The sequence below is a fragment of the Cherax quadricarinatus genome, unplaced genomic scaffold, assembly GCF_038502225.1.
Source record: "Cherax quadricarinatus isolate ZL_2023a unplaced genomic scaffold, ASM3850222v1 Contig26, whole genome shotgun sequence".
In the NCBI taxonomy this organism is placed as follows: Eukaryota; Metazoa; Arthropoda; class Malacostraca; order Decapoda; family Parastacidae; genus Cherax; species Cherax quadricarinatus.
In genome coordinates this window covers 388,791-409,749 of record NW_027195052.1, presented here as the reverse complement: position 1 = coordinate 409,749, position 20,959 = coordinate 388,791, and the positions used below count along the sequence as shown (strand labels likewise).

Below are 20,959 nucleotides of genomic sequence, written 5' to 3'. Positions count from 1 at the left end.
ATACATCATAATATATACCTGGAAGATACTGGAGGGATGGGCACCAAACCTGCACACCGAAATTACTACTTACGAAAGCAAGAGGCTTGACAGACGGTGCAGGATACCTCTAATAACAAGCATAGAAGCGGTGAGTACACTGAGAGAAAACACCTAGCCGTCTTCAAGAGGGAACTCGACAGGTTCCTCAGAACTGTTCCTGATTAACTGGGTTGTGTTGCACATGCTGGACTGCAGACGGTGGACGCTAACAGCTTGATCGATCTGAGACGCAGCGACCTCCGGAAGCAACTACAGATAATCTCTCAGCTCAGGTTGACATTACTGAAGTTTCCCATCTCAGGCTGAAAGATTTCTTCACCCACCTATTTGTGATTGCAGGGGTCGATTCTTAGCGCCTGTGTGATGGAATACGACAGGGAAACACAGCTAACTTTTGTTCCCACTGTGTAACTATCATACAGAATAGTGTAGCAACACATTGCTGATGTTCCCACTGTGTAATTATCATACAGAATAGTGTAGCAACACATTGCTGATGTTCCCACTGTGTAATTATCATACAGAATAGTGTAGCAACACATTGCTGATGTTCCCACTGTGTAATTATCATACAGAATAGTGTAGCAACACATTGCTGATGTTCCCACTGTGTAACTATCATACAGAATAGTGTAGCAACACATTGCTGATGTTCCCACTGTGTAACTATCATACAGAATAGTGTAGCAACACACTGCTGGTGTTCCCACTGTGTAACTATCATACAGAATAGTTTAGCAATACACTGCTGGTGTTCCCACTGTGTAATTATCATAAAAAACAGTTTAGCTACAAACTGTTAATTAATCCAGTTTTACTAAATAATGATAATCCACTACCACCCCATCACCATGGATGATAATTTGATATATAACAAACAGAATTCAGGGTAAGAAAAAACCATGGTATGATGTGTGTTATAATAGAATATACATAATATAACGGTAGTATAGGGAGGTACTACCATCCTACCAAGTGAGCGTGTAACGGAAATCTGTTAATTATTTTACATGATGGTAGGATTGCTGGTTGCTGTCTACCAACCTACTACCACGGGACGGTAGTACCTCCCTGGGTGGCTGCTGTCTACCAACCTACTACCACGGGACGGTAGTACCTCCCTGGGTGGTTGCTGTCTACCAACCTACTACCACGGGACGGTAGTACCTCCCTGGGTGGCTGCTGTCTACCAACCTACTACCACGGGACGGTAGTACCTCCCTGGGTGGCTACTGTCTACCAACCTACTACCACGGGACGGTAGTACCTCCCTGGGTGGCTGCTGTCTACCAACCTACTACCACAGGTCGGTAGTACCTCCCTGGGTGGCTGCTGTCTACCAACCTACTACCACGGGACGGTAGTACCTCCCTGGGTGGTTGCTGTCTACCAACCTACTACCACGGGACGGTAGTACCTCCCTGGGTGGCTGCTGTCTACCAACCTACTACCACGGGACGGTAGTACCTCCCTGGGTGGTTGCTGTCTGCCAGCCTACTACCACGGGACGGTAGTACCTCCCTGGGTGGTTGCTGTCTACCAACCTACTACCACAGGACGGTAGTACCTCCCTGGGTGGCTGCTGTCTACCAACCTACTACCACAGGACGGTAGTACCTCCCTGGGTGGCTGCTGTCTACCAACCTACTACCACGGGACGGTAGTACCTCCCTGGGTGGTTGCTGTCTACCAACCTACTACCACGGGACGGTAGTACCTCCCTGGGTGGTTGCTGTCTACCAACCTACTACCACGGGACGGTAGTACCTCCCTGGGTGGCTGCTGTCTACCAACCTACTACCACGGGACGGTAGTACCTCCCTGGGTGGTTGCTGTCTACCAACCTACTACCACAGGACGGTAGTACCTCCCTGGGTGGTTGCTGTCTACCAACCTACTACCACAGGACGGTAGTACCTCCCTGGGTGGTTGCTGTCTACCAACCTACTACCACAGGACGGTAGTACCTCCCTGGGTGGCTGCTGTCTGCCAACCTACTACCACAGGACGGTAGTACCTCCCTGGGTGGCTGCTGTCTGCCAACCTACTACCACAGGACGGTAGTACCTCCCTGGGTGGTTGCTGTCTACCAACCTACTACCACAGGACGGTAGTACCTCCCAGGGTGGTTGTTGTCTACCAACCTACTACCACAGGACGGTAGTACCTCCCTGGGTGGTTGCTGTCTACCAACCTACTACCACAGGACGGTAGTACCTCCCTGGGTGGTTGCTGTCTACCAACCTACTACCACAGGACGGTAGTACCTCCCTGGGTGGTTGCTGTCTACCAACCTACTACCACAGGACGGTAGTACCTCCCTGGGTGGCTGCTGTCTGCCAACCTACTACCACAGGACGGTAGTACCTCCCTGGGTGGCTGCTGTCTGCCAACCTACTACCACAGGACGGTAGTACCTCCCTGGGTGGTTGCTGTTTGCCAACCTACTACCACAGGACGGTAGTACCTCCCTGGGTGGTTGCTGTCTACCAGCCTACTACCACGGGACGGTAGTACCTCCCTGGGTGGCTGCTGTCTACCAACCTACTACCACGGGATGGTAGTACCTCCCTGGGTGGCTGCTGTCTGCCAGCCTTTTACTGTCTCATAAACATATGGGATAACAGGTATATCTTATTACGTCTACAAACACTTAGGTTACACTACACATGCCTGTACACGTATGTCAGTAACAACACTGCGACTAGCCAAGGACTCGAACCCATGTCGTTTTGGCCCGCCTCATGGTGAGCGAAAATCACATGACGCTCTAACCCACAGGACTACCAAATCTTGCAAGAATCAGGCATCCAGCAGAGCTTGGTGTTTTACCTTGATTCGAGGACATACGGTGGTGTGGGTGCCTCTGAGTTAATTTCATTCTCCTCCCCGTTTGGTGTACTAGCCTCAACGAGCAGTATTTTATGTGATTGTAAACACGAACGAGTGGTATTTAATCAATAACAACACACACATGTATACACGCTCATGTGAGTTTTCTTCTATTTTCTTCATTGTTCTTGTTCTTTATTTCCTCTTATCTCCACGGGGAAGTGGAAAAGAATTCTTCCTCCGTAAGCCATGCGTGTCGTAAGAGGCGACTAAAATGCTGGGAACATGGGGCTAGTAACCCCCTTCTCCTGTATGCATTATTAAATGTATAAGCAAAAACTTTTGTTTATATATATATATATATATATATATATATATATATATATATATATATATATATATATATATATATATATATATATATATATATATTGGAGAAGCTGGTCAGTGTGTTGCAACAGGATATACCCTGTGGGCACTTGTATGAATACAACTATGCAACTGCAATGTGTATGCACTGAGGGAGTATACCTGGAGTATACTTTGTGTATACTAACCGAAGGATGTTTCTCTCAGCGTATACATACCAAGAGGTGTGTATTTCTCATCTTACATACACCAAGAGGTGCCCATCTTTCGGTGTATATACACCACACGGAGTGTATACCTTCTTCAAGGTTGCACAATCAGTATATACATACATACATATATATTATAATGTATAATTTCTGTTGAAATTTGTGTGTTGTAGAATAATTCCAAGGAATGACTGGATGCAGTGTTGAACACAGCCTAGTGATTTCAGTGTTGAAAAAAGACCCTTAATTGGGTCAATTATAAGTAATATCTGTGAATCCTGATATAATTAACTCCTACAGCACGTGTATACAGTTGTATCTCGATACTGTATGTTAATACACCTCATGTTAGTGGCTTTCTTTTGTACCTAGCAATATTTTATTGCATTTGTTGTGTCATGTATTGGTCTCGGTCCTGTTGTCTGTTGTCGTAGCTTCTGTTGCGTCACTGTCGTCTGTTGCCTTGTTGCTCATTGAGCCAGTGTTGTCCGTTGCTGTAATTTCTGTTGTAGCTCTAGTCAGGGCAGCGTGGGCTATGGTCGTAGCTTGTGTTAAGTCAGTGTCTTCTGCTGCCGTAGCTTCGGTTGAATCAGCGTCGTCTGATGCCGTAACTTCGGTTGAATCAGCGTCGTCTGATGCTGTAGCTCCCGTTGAATCAGCGTCGTCTGTTGCCGCAGCTTCTATTAAATCAGTTTCATATGTTGCCGCACCTTCTGTTGAGTCAGTGTCCTCTGTTGCTGTATCGTCTGTTGAATCACTATTATCTGTTGAGTACATCTCGTCTGTTGAGTCCGGGTCGCCTGTTGCAGCAGTTAAACCTGAGTCCGTTTCGTCTGTTGCTGTCATTTCTGTTGGGCTCAAGACTTTAAGTTCGGGCATCATTTCCGGTGATTTCCAGACAAGAATCTCTTCGAATCTCTTTCGTGAATTGTTCTCATTCTCCTGCCCGGCATCTTGTTTTGTCAGTGCCGACCCTATTAGGTGTCTGAAATCCTGAGGTTCGCTGATGTCCACACTCTTGATTCGTTTGGCCTTCTTCTTCTTCGTGAAATCACGGACGCGATCCCTCATCCCTTTCCCTCTGAAGGCGGAGAGGAAAATATTCTGCTTTCTTTCACTTGCTTCCACGCCATCACCCGAGGTAGCGGTGTGAGCTGAGAGGGTTGGGTGGTGGTTCAAAGAAGTTTCAGAACCGAGAACTCGAGCTGAGAGGGGCGAATGGTGGTTTTGAGAGCTGTTGTCGTGGTCACTGAAGTAGATCTCCTGCGTGAGGTTCCCCATCGATTTTGAGAGATGTGTTCTTTGGTCTTTTAAAGCCTCATTGATGGGAATCTTTACCCTGGGTGGCTTGGGCGGGGGTGGCCCCATCACGATTCTGGGCGGGGGAAGATATTCTTCGTTGTCGTGGACGTAACTTGCAGGTGTGGGTGGAGGCGTGGAAGGGACGTCTGTCAGTGTGTGGGTGGAGCCTTCCCACATTTGTGGGTCCATAGGCTCCCCGGTCTGTCAAGAAGAGCAAAGAAGATAGGTAAGTGTTAGAAGAGATATGTTGTTAGTGTTACAAGAGTGGTATCAGAGACATTGACAAAGTTATGCAGACGCAACGATGTGATGTAGTTCAGCTGGGCTTGTGAGGTCTCTGGGGAGACCTAATTTAACCAATTATATGGTCACACCTTGCCTTGGCAAACGTCTGTCAGCCACGCCCATGTCTGAGGTCTTTTGTTCTTGACGGCATCAGACCTAGGCGTCAGGTCGTACACGTGGTTGTGGAGGGTGCTTGGACCACCATAAAAGCCCAAGGAAGAGCATGATCAGGAGATTCGTGCGGAGCTGCTGCTGGGGTGCAGAGCTCCTGAGCAGAGACTTCGAGCGGAGCTGCTGCTGGGGTGCAGGGCTCGGGAGAAGGCTACTGAAGTCTCTGGAGGAGACTGTTGGAGGCATTGGGCAGAGTACTGGCTTGGTGCAGTACTCGTGCTGTGTAGGTCTTGGGACCTGTGGCTTAGTTCCTGTAGTGAACTGTCCTCTGTACTATATTGTAAGTTACATTCATTTTGGTCAAGTTGATTGTGTTCCCTGTCTCACTGCTTACATACCATCCCATTTATCTAAACCACAATAATGTTCTCCTGTTCCCAAATATATTATTGTACAAGGACTTAATAAACTGTGTTTGAGTAGAATAGTAATATTCACGGTCCCCGTTATTTGCTATTTTATTCATTATTTTATTTCATGTAGTGAGAGGGAGTGTAGTGTGGTGGGTAGAGTAATGAGAGGTGAAGTCGTAGTCACCAGTGACCTTACATTATCTACCTACCTCATTCCTACCACCTCGCCTGTCCCCTACCTACTGACTCCCCCCGCTTACCCCCATATTCCCCTAATCATCACCCCCCTACATGACATGGTGTCTAAGCGGTGGTGGTTCTTATTATTTTTATAGTAGGAACCAGTCCCATGTGCCTTATTTTTGACTGCTCGGTTATACTTGTTATGCTACCATTTGCTACCACTTTTTTTTTTCTTGTGTGTGTATAATCTAAAGTGAATATCTGTATGATATTATAATCCTAGTGACCTTAACTGTCCTTTTTTGACGGTGGGTCTAAATAATTGTTTGGGTGTAATATTATATTTGGTGGAGTTGGTTGTTGGTTAGAGATAAATGGTGGAGAATATCAGTATTTGGGTGAGACTTTTGGGGGAAGCAATTACTGGCCGAAATTGAATGTAACTTACAATATAGTACAGAGGACAGTTCACTACAGGAACTAAGCCCCAGGTCCCAAGACCTACACAGCACGAGTACTGCGCCAAGCCAGTACTCTGCCCACTGCCTCCAACAGTCTCCTCCAGAGACTTCAGCAGCCTTCTCCCAAGCCCTGCACCCCAGCAGCAGCTCCGCTCGAAGTTTCTGCTCAGGAGCTCTGCACCCCAGCAGCAGCTCCGCACGAATCTCCTGATCATGCTCTTCCTTGGGCTTTTATGGTGGTCCAAGCACCCTCCACAACCACGTGTACGACCTGACGCCTAGGTCTGATGCCGTCAAGAACAAAAGACCTCAGACGTGGGCGTGGCTGACAGAAGTTTGCCAAGGCAAGGTGTGACCATATAATTGGTTAAATTAGGTCTCCCCAGAGACCTCACAAACCCAGCTGAACTACATCACAACGAAGACTGGTTAGCAGTTACCAGTTATCTATCAGAGAAGAAAAGTTAGGGCCCAAGTGCAAGAGTTGGCAGTGATAACATTGTTACTTGTGGTCAGAAAGTTCAGAGAAGTTTAGAAGAGACGAAAACCCAGAGAAGAAATACCCTCCCGAAACAAGGACTCTTAAGACCCCATAAATAGATCTTTCAGAGAGATTTCCCTCGATAGACTAGATAAACGATAATAGATGTGGCGTTCCTCCTCCTGGAAGGGCATGTAAAGATCCCACAAGATCCTACTCACCATCCTGAGGAGATTAGACAGCGCCCGATCGAGAGCTTTAATATCAAACTTGATCCTGTTGGGTGTAGGCACTGGTTGGAGGTCTTGCACTGGTCCTTCCATCTGGGACCACCTGTTAAGGTCTTCATGGAGTTCCAGAGAAGATCTGTCATTACTGCCTTCAGTACTTACTGGAAAACAACAGCGCCGTTAAAATAAGTTGATTGAGATGCTTTCGATAAAGTATTTCGCAATACATAGAGTTCAGGACATGAGATCACTAGCTGGTAAAATTCTGCAGTTCTTAATTAAGGCAACAAAAAATGCAGGAAATGTAAGTCAAAGGCTGTGTAAATTGCCCACCAGATATCTGTGATTCCCCCCAATTTACACTCACACTCACCCAAACGTAAAATTACGTAATAAAGCTATTACCTAACGAATCCTAAACTAGTCATAAGTTTGCCTGAGATACTCCAATTTAGGAGCTTCAATAGAAACTATGTTTCATGCCAAGACAAAACCATTCACATTGCTAAATTTACAAACTGTAATGCGGTTACCTAGCTTTAATATCAATATGCTCCATAACCTGTATCAATATAGGGTTTGAATTATTCTTAGTCTGCCCGAAATGCCTAGTCATGCTAGGCATGACTAGGCATTAGTATTGTATATGTAAACCACACACTGTAACCAATATTTAATAATATGTAAATCCCACATTGTAACCTTTATAGAGAATAAACTTTGATTCTCAGTGTTCTCATACTGAGCAATGCTATATGTAAACTACCCAACTTAACAGCGAGACAAGTTATGTCCTTTATTCTAAAAAATATTTTACAAAATCGGATTATTAATCCTGGAGGGCTATTAGCCAGTGAGATCCTTATGCCCTCTTCCTCAGGATACCACCTAAGGTAGTGGAATAACTCGGGTATCTGTTTATCTCTCCTGTTCACCTAAACATGGATAACATGTGTTAAGAGACTTGTTTGAAACCTGTCGATTACACCAGGGGTCATTAAAGCTGCATTGTCACCTCTTCAAAAATAATCAAGAATACTTGAACTCATTAAATGGGGATTAATGTTTCAGTGTATATACACTGAGAAATATACACCTCTCAGTATATATAACCTGTGTATTAGAAGAGTAATTAACATACAAGTTGTTATATAACACAATTGCTAAAATTTAAACTTGGGAGTGAAATATAATCTGAACTTACTTGTATACGTTACAGACCCATAAAATTTATCATAGTCTACCATACTTAAATACATTTTCTATGTATTGTACTTTTTAGTTTTCTTTCAGTACTTTTATTGATAACTATTATAAAAGTAAATATACCAACGACCAGCTGTCGTAGACTGTCATAATATGCATAAATATTTTCACAAGAATTCTGAAAGTATGCAAATTTTACATTAGAAACTGAAGGAGCCTAGCTAAATTTTGGTATCATATACACATTTTCAACTATTTAAATTTAGTACATGCTGTTTAATGTAGATAAACACACGATATATACACCGAGAGGTATTTTTCTCAGTGTATATACACTGAGACAATACCTTATTTCCTATTTTTGGTATTAAAGCATTTTTGACCTGTGGTGAATAGGTGACATATAACCTTAAAGACCCATTGTTGGCAAGTACACTGTACTGGAGGGATTTTCACGTACATCTAGTACATTGTAAAGTGCCACATTCTAAAACCTTTTTACTCTTATCATTTTCCCCATAGCTTGTTAATTTTTTTTATAAATGTTCAAAAGTGAGTCAAAACAATTATTATTATTATTATTATTATTATTATTATTATTATTATTATTATTATTATTATTATTATTATTATTATTATTATTATTATTGCTGCTGATTAGCGACTGGGAACCATCCTCGGCCAAGTCTACATTATTATTATTATTATTATTATTATTATTATTATTATTTTAATCACGAGGGAGCGCTAAACCCGTAGGATTATACATCGCCTGTGGGGTGGGGGAAGGTATTCAGGCTTAATTCAGGGAACTGGAGCACAGATCCAATTCCCTAGATGAAGAGCCCTTCACCATCTCAACTCTTCATTTCCGCATGTAAATGGTCATTTTTTGAATGCTAAGAATTTTTCCCTATTGACTAGAGGCCTTTTAATTAGGTCTCAAAAGAAATTGCATTACTTAACGAATATCAAGGCAGAATGGCTTGACTGCAACGATGCAAAAATAACCCGAAATGTCATTATAATTTTGTTTCTCCCATGTGCAGGTTATCTGTGTAATGCATAACTTGCTAACAAGGGTTAATTAATTACCCTAGTGTAGGGGATAGGACTTAAACCTCCCTAACCAGCCTATTATAAAGTTTAGCTGTAAGGTCAGACCTGAGATGGTGTGTAGGGACGGTCTAGCCTTCACCACGGATGACACTATCCTCGGACGAGAGGCTCGGCGCTCTGAAAGTGAGTAAAATTAAGAAACAGAGTGTGAGTGTGAGTGTGTGATGTGTGTGAGTGTGAGTGTGTGTGTGTGTGTGTGTGTGTGTGTGAGTGTGAGTGTGTGTGAGTGTGTGTGTGTGTGTGTGTGTGTGTGAATGTGAGTGTGTGAGTGTGAATCAGTGATGAAATTAAGACACATGTGCAACATCCCTAGTGAACGTGTATTAACTGTTGCCATAGGTACTTGTCGATAGACACTCAGACAGTTGTGTTTGGCATTCATCTAATTATAGTCGCAGAAGTCGAGTCTCAGCTCCCGGTCCTGCCTTTTAAATTAGCTGTTACTGGGTTCACACTCTCCTGACTTCGTATAGATTATGGCGTTATCACTACGTCTTCCAGATCATTGCACTTCCTGACCTCTCTAAGGCTGAAGAAATGCTTCCTGACATCCCTGCGAATCTTCTGGGATTACAAGATTCATTTGTTTACTGTGTACCTCTTTTTCAATATTTCAGACTGTCTCCGTTAGTGCTGTTAATTAATTAAGCCCTCTGAGTATTTTACGACTCACGAAATCGTAATGACACGATTGCAAACAAACCATACCACGGGTGGGGTTTGAACCCGCGATCAGAGAGTCTCAAAACAGTGGCTAACGGGACGGTCTGGAGTTTTGAGACTCTCTGATCGCGGGTTCAAACCCCAACCGTGGTATGGTTAGAGTATTTTATGTTATGTCGCTCCTGGTTCATCATAGTTAATGTCCCTTATCTCCAGGACTAGTCTCGTTAGAAACCTCTGCACTTTCCACAGTTTGCTTGATCTGGCGCAGGTTCCCCACTGGTGCTGTATACTCCAGGATGGGCCTCACGCTTTCTATAATGTCTTGAATGACTCCTTGTTGTGATTCCTGAAAGCTAATATTAGATATGACAAACGCGCATTTGCTGCTGTTGGTGTGTGTTTTGCGTGTACTCATTTGTGGTTGCAGGGGTTGATTCACAGCTCCTGGCCCCTCCTCATCGCTGGTCCTACTCTTTCCTGGCTTCGAGAGTCTTATCATACTTCTTAAAACTATGTATGGATCCTGCCTCTACCACTTCATTCTCCAGGTGGTCTCAGTAGTAGTACCAGTTCCTAGTAACCAGTTACCAGTAACCAGTGTACCAGTAGATGACTCACTACCAACCGTCTCTGCGTGAATCACTGTCTGTATTCATATTGCTGCTGACCACAGCAGTATTTCAAACACCCCCTCACATATGGGTACTGGGGTTAGTCAGTCTTACGAGTGAGAGCAAGGAGGCAGGTCACGGCTGTTTGGTGCTTCCCACTATCCGTAATATACGTACTACCAGCCTGCGTGAGTATTTCTTTACCCTATCCACGTGTTCGAACCCCACATGATAAATGGTGGCAGCGGTGTGAGCATGCATTTAAGGGTATTTCAAGACATTAGAAGACTGTTTGTGGGTTGCTGGCAGGTCAAAGGTGAACCGTAGCTAGCCGCTTACCCTCACCACCTCCACCCTGTACTCCAGCCTGCAAGCCTGTTGCAGCCGTTTTTCAAGCTTCCTGGCTTAGTTCGTGTGCTAATTGCTTCAATCTCCGAGGGGTTGACCCGGATTTTGCAATTAAGCCAGTCAGTAAGCCGGACTGTGGAAGTGAACGCTAGTCAGCCTGTCTCATCCTACCATCCAGCCTGTCTCCTGTCATCCACCTGCTCCTTCATGCTGTGTGAATCGTTACTCGTCTTCCAGTCAGCCATTCTCGTGGGTTAAGCCAGTCAGCCAATCCAACTTCTAACCCAGCTGAGAGAGAGCAGTAAGCCACGCAAGTTCCTCTGAAGTATTGTTTCATGTATCGCTTTGTGCTCCCTGTTGGATGCTAAGAGTGAATTTTACCATTCCTGTGGCACAGAGTGGCTTATCAAGCCACCTTCGTGAGTGGTGAGAAGTGCGTGGCAGTGAGAGAGCACAGGGCCATTCTGTTGCCCCCACCACCACCCGCCACCACGACCACCAGCCACTATTCACCTCATCTACCTGTGGCTGTTTGCACCCTTGTACCGGGTCCTAATATTGTTTTGGCTCATATAATTGGTCAAGAGATTGTAGCTGAGTGCCAACGATAAAGCCAGTTATGTGAGTTCACCGAGAAAGCGCATTTCTTCACGACGACAGTGTGAGTGTAGGAGGCGTAGGAGGCATATCACCCGCACAGGACAACCTTCCCCTCATCACTAGTCATCCCGTCTACTACTCCAGACTCCAGTGATAATTTTCTAGAGATATTTTCCTGTATTTAAAGACATTTGCATGTCAAGATATCTTATTAATGAAAATAAGATACCAGATAGACATTTGCGTGTGTGAGACATTTACAGTGAATTTCTTGTGTATCCTAAGCTTTGTGTTTTCAGTGTAGACTCAGTGTTTCCTTGACTCATTATTTTTGCAATATTTTTCCGTGTTATCGCTCATCTCTTGTGTTTCATTTTTATATTTTTTATCTGTGTTTTTTTTATGCTATTCTCTGTCTGTAGTAAGTATTATTGTGTAGTGTACCAGTCAGTCACTCCGTGTGAAGTGATTCATTCATTTTTTTTTGTATTCTTTCAGCATTGTATTCTCCAGTATTTGTCATTGTAGTTCATGCAGTGATATTCACCCCAGTATACCAAATTATCCATTTATTTCTATGTGTACCTTTTTTTCGAACACGTGGATAGGGTAAAGAAATACTCACGCAGGCTGGTAGTACGTATATTATGGATAGTGGGAAGCGCCAAACAGCCGTGACCTGCCTCCTTGCTCTCACTCGTAAGACTGACTAACTCCAGTACCCATATGTGAGGGGGTGTTTGAAATACTGCTGTGGTCAGCAGCAATATGAATACAGACAGTGATTCACGCAGAGACGGTTGGTAGCGAGTCAATACTGGTACACTGGTTACTGGTAACTGGTTACTAGGAACTGGTACTACTACTGAGAGTGGTTCCACTTCCTAACTACCCTAAGTCTGAAGAAATGCTTCCTAATGTCCCTGTGTGTGTGTGTGTGTGTGTGTGTGTGTGTGCGTGTGTGTGTGTGTGTGTGTGTGTGTGTGTGTGTGTGTGTGTGTGTGTGTGTGTGTGTGTGTGTGTGTACGTGTGGAGGAAGGCTGGAACAAACGTACACAACTAAAACAGGCACATCTTTATTGACTAAATAAACAACGAAAATACTTAATCATCATCACACAACGACCAGAGCTGCCATTCACCTTTAGTGTTCATCTTGATACACTCTAACACCACACTACCAGACACTGTACTCTACAACAGTACACTGTACTCGACACTATACAATTTTCCAGTGTACACGACACTGTATAATAATAATAATAATAATAATAATAATAATAATAATAATAATAATAATAATAATAACAATAATAATAATAAAGCGTGAAATACTGCCAACAGAGTGTATATCACCACACACACACACACACACACACACACACACACACACACACACACAGTGGAGCTGAGTCTCGACCCCTGCAACCACAATTAGGTGACTACACACACATCCATGAAAGCAGGGAGAGAGAGGACCTAATAGCACTCGGTGAAGAGGCGGGGCCAGGAGCTGAGTCTCGAACCCTGCAACCACAATTAGGTGAGTACACACACACACACACACAGTCCAGCAACTGGCTCCTGGAGTTCAATCCCATCAAGTATAAAGTCATGAAGATTGGGGAAAGGCAAAGAAAACCGCAGACGGAATACAGTCTAGGGAGCCAAAGACTACAAACCTCACTCAAGGAAAAGGATCTTGGGGTGAGTATAACACCGAACACATCTCCTGAGGGGCACATCAACCATATAACTGCTGCAGCATATGGGAGCTAGCAAACCTAAGAACAGCATCCCGACATCTCAATAAGAATAAGGAATCGTTCAGGACCCTGTACACCGTGTATGTCAGGCCTATATTGGAGTATGCTGCACCAGTTTGGAACCCTCACCTAGCAAAGGTTTGCAAGAAGACTAGTCCCGGAGTTAAGGGGCATGCCCTACGAGGAGAGGTTAAAGGAAATAGACCTGACGACACTGGAGGGCAGGAGAGATTGGGGGGATATGATAACGACATATAAAATACTGAGAGGAATCGGCAAGGTGGACAAAAAATTTTCCAGAGATGGGACACAGCAACAAAGGGTCACAGTTGGAAGCTGAAGACTAAGATGAACCTTAGGGATGTTAGGAAGTATTTCTTCAGTCACAGAGTTGTCAGGAAGTGGAATAGCCTGAGTAGTGATGTAGTGGAGGCAGGATCCATACATAGCTTTAAGAAGAGGTATGATAAAGCTCACGGAGCGGGAAGAGTGACTGGGTAGCAACCAGTTGAAGAGGCGGGGCCAGGAGCTGTGAATCGACCCCCCGCAACCACTACTAGGTGAGTACACACACACACACACACACACACACACACACACACACACACACACACACACACACACACACACACACACACACACGCGCACACACACACACACACACACACACACACACACACACATACACACATACACATACAACAGGCCTAGTGTCTCATCGACATGTGCCTAAGACAAAATGGTAACACACATACACACAACGAGCATCTATCAACAAGTGCCTCTGACAAAAAAGTAATTTACTACACTACCCCAACACACTGTATATCTTGCTATCAGTGTGGCTCTTCACAGTATCAAGGTTCTACATTATACTGCAGCTCACGCCACACCACTATAAACAGTTCTTCACAGTACTGTTGTCTAAGATGTCAGCCCACTGCACCAGCGTGACTACATTCCTTCAGTCAGTCAAGGACGACCTCACGTCAGTAAGTACTTCCTTGAGTGTGCCATACTCATGATTTTCTTGCTAAGACAGTCACAAGTATGACCGTCTCAGTCCATCACTGGCACCACCAGTGTGACTCTCAGTCCATCACTGGCACCACCAGTGTGACTCTCAGTCCATCACTGGCACCACCAGTGTGACTCTCAGTCCATCACTGGCATCACCAGTGTGACTCAGTCCATCACTGGCATTACCAGTGTGACTCTCAGTCCATCACTGGCACCACCAGTGTGACTCAGTCCATCACTGGCATTACCAGTGTAACTCTCAGTCCATCACTGGCACCACCAGTGTGACTCTCAGTCCATCACTGGCACCACCAGTGTGACTCTCAGTCCATCACTGGCACCACCAGTGTGACCTCTCAGTCCATCACTGGCATCACCAGTGTGACTCAGTCCATCACTGGCATTACCAGTGTGACTCTCAGTCCATCACTGGCACCACCAGTGTGACTCAGTCCATCACTGCCATTACCAGTGTAACTCTCAGTCCATCACTGGCACCACCAGTGTGACTCTCAGTCCATCACTGGCACCACCAGTGTGACTCTGTCCATCACTGGCACCACCAGTGTGACTCTCAGTCCATCACTGGCATCACTAGTGTGACTCTCAGTCCATTACTGGTACCACCAGTGTGACTCTCAGTCCATTACTGGTACCACCAGTGTGACTCTCAGTCCATCACTGGCACCACCAGTGTGACTCAGTCCATCGCTGGCACCACCAGTGTGACTCAGTCCATCACTGGCACCACCAATGTGACTCAGTCCACCACTGGCACCACCAGTGTTTGAGGGTTGGAAGGTGGTCAGTAAGTCGATAGATTCCCTTTTCCATGGTTCATCTCTAGTGACGTAAACCTGAATGGTATTAGATCCCCCTACGTTAATGTGATCACGTATAAACACTTTCCACTTCTTTACATAAAAACAATAAAATTTCCCAGTATAGGCAACTAAAAGACACCCTGGGTTGTGATAAGATCCTTCAGTATTGATTTTCGGTGGACAATTGCTCATTAAATTAATATAAGTACAATCCTAAACACACTAGGAACATTCTGGGAATGTACTTCAGGAGGAAACAATCTCCTCCTACCCCTTCCCCAGGCATACCTTGGTACCCGCTGGTGACGTTGTGGTCTTCCAGCTGGACGTTGAGTGAAGTTAGTTCCTGCAGCGTCTCCGCCAGGGATCTTTGAGCCTTCATCTCCTCATCACCACTACCGTCATCATCATTACCACTTACGTCGTCTCCACCACCATCATCACCTCTATCACCGTCATCACCTGCTACATAATTATCTCCAGCCTCATTTCCCTCATCTTGACCTCCCTCATTCTGGTCCCTGCTACTCATTGTCTCGCCTGGAGACTCATTTTTAACCCTCCTAACCTCTTTGTCTTGCATCTTAACTCCAATATTTAGCCTCTGGTCACTACAGCCTTGAAATACAGCTCTCTCTAACTCCCTTTCAACCCCAGATATTCCATGTCCTTCCCTGCCTCGAGCTGGTGTCCTGTGTTCTTGTGTGTCTTGGATGTGTTGCAGCTTCCAGGTCAACTCTTGCTGGAAAGTATCCAGGGAGTGCAGGAGACCTTCCAGCTCACTCTCCACACTCACTTCAAACTTTGTTTCCTCAGCTTCGCGCACCAACTCATCAATAGATGTCATGATTATTTAGTGATATTTGGAGACTTATTTTAAAATTTTGGCTTTAATTGGAATGTTTGGCAAGGCTGTTAAATAACTATTTTGTACCAATAGTTCAGTGAATTCAAAATATGGCCACTAATTAATATAACTGACTTTTAATAGTTTTGCAATAGTTTATTTTTAATACATTAATTTGTTTTCTCGTTAGTTCTAAGAATTTTATTTGACCAGTGTGTAGAACCTCTTTGGAAAAATTATTAATTTTGTGTTTAATGCGTAAACTCGATTCTCAACTTTTCCTATGTACTGAAAATGTCCTTTTTTTTTCTTATATTACGCTATGACACGAGTTTGTTTCCTAAGATCAATGAAAACATATCACTGTCCTTAGCTCCTGTCAGTCACTCAACAAGGAGTGTTGCGGCCATCATATATTTGAAATTAAATATATCCCATTGACATTTCAGTAATTGCATCTCCTGGAGAAGACAATTGATTAACTATCAAATATAACTGAAGTTTGTTTCGTGTGAGGTAACATGATCTCTGGCTCACTAACTACTGCCTCATCAACACTTGTTTTAGCGTCCACCAGAAGCATTACCCTGAACTATCTCTCACACACTTCCGTCACTCGCCATGACCCTTCCTGGACACCACACAGCAAATCCAGCCTTCTTGAACATGTGACAGATGCTTAAATATACATTTTCCTTGTGGTAGAAGGAGCTGAGACCCTCACGTGGCAGCTGCTGCTGCAGAAACTGACTAACGGGTTTCCCGTATCTTCCCTTATCTTTCCCAAACACTAAATGGATTGATAGTGATGCTGCGGCCTCGCACACCTCTACTCAATGATCATACTCTAATGTCACAACGAATATAAATAAATGAACAGTCCAAAAATTGTTATCATTGTGGACGAGGTGGATGTCGATATATACTAAGAAAGGCGAAGAGAAAAAAAAAGGTTAGCTGTGTTCGTCATGACCAGCAATGTAAATGTTGAGGTATAACAAGTGAAAGAACTAGCAAGCAATCAATGCTTCACAGTTATCTTATCATTACTTAGTAATCGCTTTGCGGGATTCCTAGAAACTCTATCATTAGTGTGGACTAGCAGAACTGTACTCTAGCTGTTCAATTACTGCTAGTGGCTTGCTTGTAGGATCTCTGTCACTCAGGATTGAATCCGGGACCTTTGGCTATAAGCTGAACACGCTGTCACCAAGGGAAAAGGCACTTAACTAACGCTACTCAAATAAGTTCATTAAATACATACTCTCGCCTGCCTCCATAGCTCAGTGGATAGAGCGCTGGTCTAGTAAACCAGAGGCCAGGAGTTCGATCCTCCTTGGAGGCAGAGGATTTCTGTATTAGGCAGTGTTTTACTAGTGTAGGATCGACCCTCACTACCTGGTCCATCAGCTCCCTAAAGGGGTTCGTATCTTACAAGCCTTGCAGTGGGATGCAAAAGAAAAAAGAAAAAAAAAAAAGTTTCCGAAAATGTCAATGCACTCTTCAGAGTTAATTGAGGCAAGACACCTCATTGTTCGGAATAATGTGACATCGTGTGTGATGGTGCCTCGGTATGGTTATAACTATGACAATAGTTTTTAAAGGGGTGGACCGGTAAGCCAGCGGAAGGCCTCGGTCAAATGACCAGAAGCTCCAACGGCGGGCCTTTTAAGACCAGCGTCAGGAAACACTTGTCTTGTTTCCTGACGAACCTAACCTAATCTAACCTATGAAAATCCAAGAATCCGTGGGTAACATTGATAATGGGATGGGTAAATATTTTTTTTAGTGGGTCTGGGTTTGACAAGGACCTGCCAAGTATGGGCCGGTAGGCCTGCTGTAGTGTTCCTCCTTTCTTATGTTCCTATGTTCAGGTCTACTGGAAGGGTTCACAGGTTCAATATCTCAGCTAACGCAGTGAAATCACTGCAACCAGCGTATTGACATTATTGTGTAAATAACGTTACTTCTTGCTTTAACCTAGTAAAATGTCGTATATGTCAGGGTAACCAGTGAAAAATAATGTTGTTCCGACGAGTAAACTGCGAGGAGAGGAAACATTTTTTTTAAGTTTAATATCTTTAAATACCCATCCTGTGGACGGCAGTCAAAAGATCACAGAGGTACATAATGGGGTCCAGTGACTGGGCCACAAAGTTTTGATAGCTGAATAAGTTACAATGGTTCACCTGGAGAGGGTTTCCGGGGTCAACGCCCCCTACGGCCCGGTCTGAGACCAGACCTCGTGGTAATGAACTATTTGCGTGTTTATATCTGGTTACAATCGTAATGAGTTATTATACAAACATGAATTAGAAAGGAAGATTGTGAATCTAGCGAGGTTCTACAACCAGGTGACTAGTCAGCCAATTTGTACTTGTCAGCCATATTGGACGTTCAGTCGCAGGAAGAAATGTCGATAAGAATATGCGATAAAGTTACGACAATCTCAAGTGTGTGAAAATTTATGTTCTCGAAAATTGTTTAGAGGCATTTCTGAACACTGTCAAGTAAAGTTAGTCATCTTCAGGACAAAAACATCTTGGAAGATATCTACAGGAAAGGTTGCATTACTTCTGACTTCACACCTCATGTACCTGCAAGGCTCACTTCACTTGCTGAGGTTTGCTCCAACGGAACAGTCATGTTATTGGGAATCTGAAGTCAGCCACGTCCAGAACAAACTGGTTTGGCCTAACCAGAGAAAGAACTTTTTGATAGGCTGTAAAACTAAATTTTAGACCCATGCCAAGAAACAACATTCCAGTTCATTGCCAGTTAATAATTCAGTAAGAGCAAAAACACTTTGTCTACAATTACTTCAGGAGTCGAGAAACTGTAGGAATCTCTCAGTATGTCAGGTGTTAACCGAGCGTTGCTGTGTTCCCAGAATATTACAAAGACTACACAGTTTGAGCTGATACTTTGACAGCTCTATACTGACTTCAAAAGTCATGACCTAATTGCTAAAAGGCATCACTGTTTTCGGAACTCCAAGTGAAACTAGTACAATAAGAAATTCCTATATTATTATTATTATTAGTAGTAGTAGTAATAGTAGTAGTAGTAGCAGTAGTTGTGGTGGTGGTAGTAAAAATAGGGCTATCATTTTCACCTGCCCCTCTCTTCCCTGTCCAGTATCTTGTACGTCGTAATCATGTTTCCCCTGGTTCTCATTCCTAAGGTCGTTCCTCTAGTTTCTACTTATAACTCAATCCCCTCAGCTCCGATATTAGTCACGTTGTAAAACTCTAGCCCTTCTCAAGTTTTAAAGTATGTTTGTCCAGGTGTGGTCTCTGTTGATGTTGCAAAATTCCATCTGAACTTCTGCTGCCTCCAAGGAGGATCGAACTCCTGGCCTCTGGTTTACTAGACCAGCGCTCTAGCCACTGAGCTATGGAGGCAGGTGTGATGACCTCGTGTAAGCATGTTGACCTGGTGTAGGCATGTTGACCTGGTGTAAGCATGTTAACCTGGTGTGACATGTTGACCTGGTGTAAGCATGTTGACCTGGTGTAAGCATGTTGACCTGGTGTAAGCATGTTGACCAGGTGTAAGCAAGTTGACCTGGTGTAAGCATGTTGACCTGGTGTAAGCATGTTGACCTAGTGTAAGCATGTTGACCTGGTGTAGTCATGTTGACCTGGTGTAGTCATGTTGACCTGGTGTAGTCATGTTGACCTGGTGTAAGCATGTTGACCTGGTGTAGCCATGTTGACCTGGTGTAAGCATGTTGACCTGGTGTAGTCATGTTTACCTGGTGTAGTCATGTTGACCTGTAGTCATGTTTACCTGGTGTAGCCATGTTGACCTGGTGTAAGCATGTTGACCTGGTGTAGTCATGTTTACCTGGTGTAGTCATGTTGACCTGTAGTCATGTTTACCTGGTGTAGTCATGTTGACCTGTAGTCATGTTTACCTGGTGTAGCCATGTTGACCTGGTGTAAGCATGTTGACCTGGTGTAGTCATGCTGACCTGGTGCAGGTGTGTTACTGTGCTTGATTTTACTGAGTTATTTTCATTAACTCTCCATAATGTAATTTTTGTATCCATAACATGTGTTTGCCCTCAAGCCTATTGTAAAAAAAATAATATGCTCCAGAAGCTTCACCCCTCAAGGAAGGTTCCTTGATGTTGGTGAGGGGCTCTTGATTTAGGGAATTGGATCTGTGCTCCAGTTCCCCGAATTAAGCCTGAATGTCTTCCACATCCCCCCCTAGACGCTGTATAATCCTCCGGGTTTAGCGCTTCCCCTTGATTATGATAAGAATAATCCAGAAGCTTCAATAAAAATTACATATTCACTTATTCTCTAAACACTGACTAAGCTTACTTAGAGAACAGTTGAGATTGATTTTGGTGTGTGTACCTGGAGGTTACCTGGAGGTTATTCCGGGGATCAACGCCCCCGCGGCCCGGTCCATGACCAGGCCTCCCGATGGATCAGGGCCTGATCAACCAGGCTGTTACTGCTGGCCGCACGCAGTCCGACGTATGAGCCACAGCCCGGCTGATCCGGCACTGACTTTAGGTATCTGTCCAGCTCTCTCTTGAAGGCAGCCAGGGGTTTATTGGCAATTCCCCTAATGCTTGATGGGAGGCTGTTGAACAGTTTTGGGCCCCAGACACTTATGGTGTTTTCTCTTAGTGTACCAATGGCGCCCCTAGTTTTTATTGGGGGCATTTTGCATCGCCTGCCCAGTCTTTTACTTTCGTAGGGAGTGATTTCTGTGTGCAGATTTGGGACCATTCCTTCCAAGATTTTCCAAGTGTAGATTATGATATATCTCTCCCTCCTGCGTTCCAACGAGTACAAGTCAAGTTTACCTTTTTTCAGTGAAAGAAATTGGGCAAACTGAAATAAGATTTTTTATGCCATAATTTATGCATGCCTCATCCAATTGGCTTTGACACCTCAACGCAGAAAACTGTGTAACGCAACTTCCGAGCGGCTTCAAACTTAATGTGCCGGTGTATTTCAGAACACTGATCTCTCTGATGCACGAGAATATCTCTCAGTTTTGGTTTCAAAT

General features: G+C 44.2%; 2 protein-coding genes and 2 non-coding genes across 8 annotated transcripts in view; 2 read left to right on the top strand and 2 right to left on the bottom strand.

Moving 5' to 3' along the window:
- Positions 1 to 947: 947 nt before the first annotated feature.
- Positions 948 to 16,686, bottom strand: LOC128692925 (uncharacterized). Of its 2 annotated transcripts, XM_053782268.2 has the most exons (4): positions 15,367 to 16,686; positions 9,289 to 9,360; positions 6,910 to 7,079; positions 948 to 4,955 (listed from the first exon to the last, which is right to left on the bottom strand). In XM_053782268.2, the coding sequence occupies exons 1-4, from the start codon at positions 15,923 to 15,925 to the stop codon at positions 3,849 to 3,851; spliced, it is 1,908 nt and encodes a 635-aa protein (XP_053638243.2). In that variant the 5' UTR covers positions 15,926 to 16,686; the 3' UTR covers positions 948 to 3,848. The 2 variants fall into 2 exon arrangements, with proteins under 2 accessions (XP_053638243.2, XP_053638244.2); XM_053782269.2 differs by lacking the exon at positions 9,289 to 9,360.
- Positions 13,928 to 20,959, top strand: part of LOC128692924 (neutral amino acid transporter 9) — a 52,542-nt gene continuing 45,510 nt past the window's right edge. The window contains exon 1 of one of the 4 annotated variants that reach the window (XM_053782267.2): positions 13,928 to 14,226. In XM_053782267.2, coding sequence (XP_053638242.1) covers positions 14,164 to 14,226 — 63 coding nt within the window. In that variant the 5' untranslated portion in view covers positions 13,928 to 14,163. The remainder of the gene's footprint in view (positions 14,227 to 20,959) is intronic. The other 3 variants (XM_053782264.2, XM_053782259.2, XM_053782257.2) reach the window with 3 other exon arrangements.
- Positions 17,198 to 17,270, top strand: TRNAT-AGU (transfer RNA threonine (anticodon AGU)). Its single transcript has one exon. It is a non-coding gene; the product is annotated as a tRNA-Thr (tRNA).
- Positions 19,257 to 19,329, bottom strand: TRNAT-AGU (transfer RNA threonine (anticodon AGU)). Its single transcript has one exon. It is a non-coding gene; the product is annotated as a tRNA-Thr (tRNA).

What these genes read in the sequence shown, in the direction of transcription:
- LOC128692925 (XM_053782268.2), bottom strand. Translation starts at nt 15,925, where the DNA reads ATGACATCTATTGATGAGTTGGTGCGCGAAGCTGAGGAAACAAAGTTT. An exon ending in CGTCACCAGCGGGTACCAAG is followed by an intron (nt 9,361 to 15,366) that starts GTATGCCTGGGG and finishes ACTCACTTTCAG; the next exon opens with AGCGCCGAGCCTCTCGTCCG. An exon ending in GTCCCTACACACCATCTCAG is followed by an intron (nt 7,080 to 9,288) that starts GTCTGACCTTAC and finishes GTTGTTTTCCAG; the next exon opens with TAAGTACTGAAGGCAGTAAT.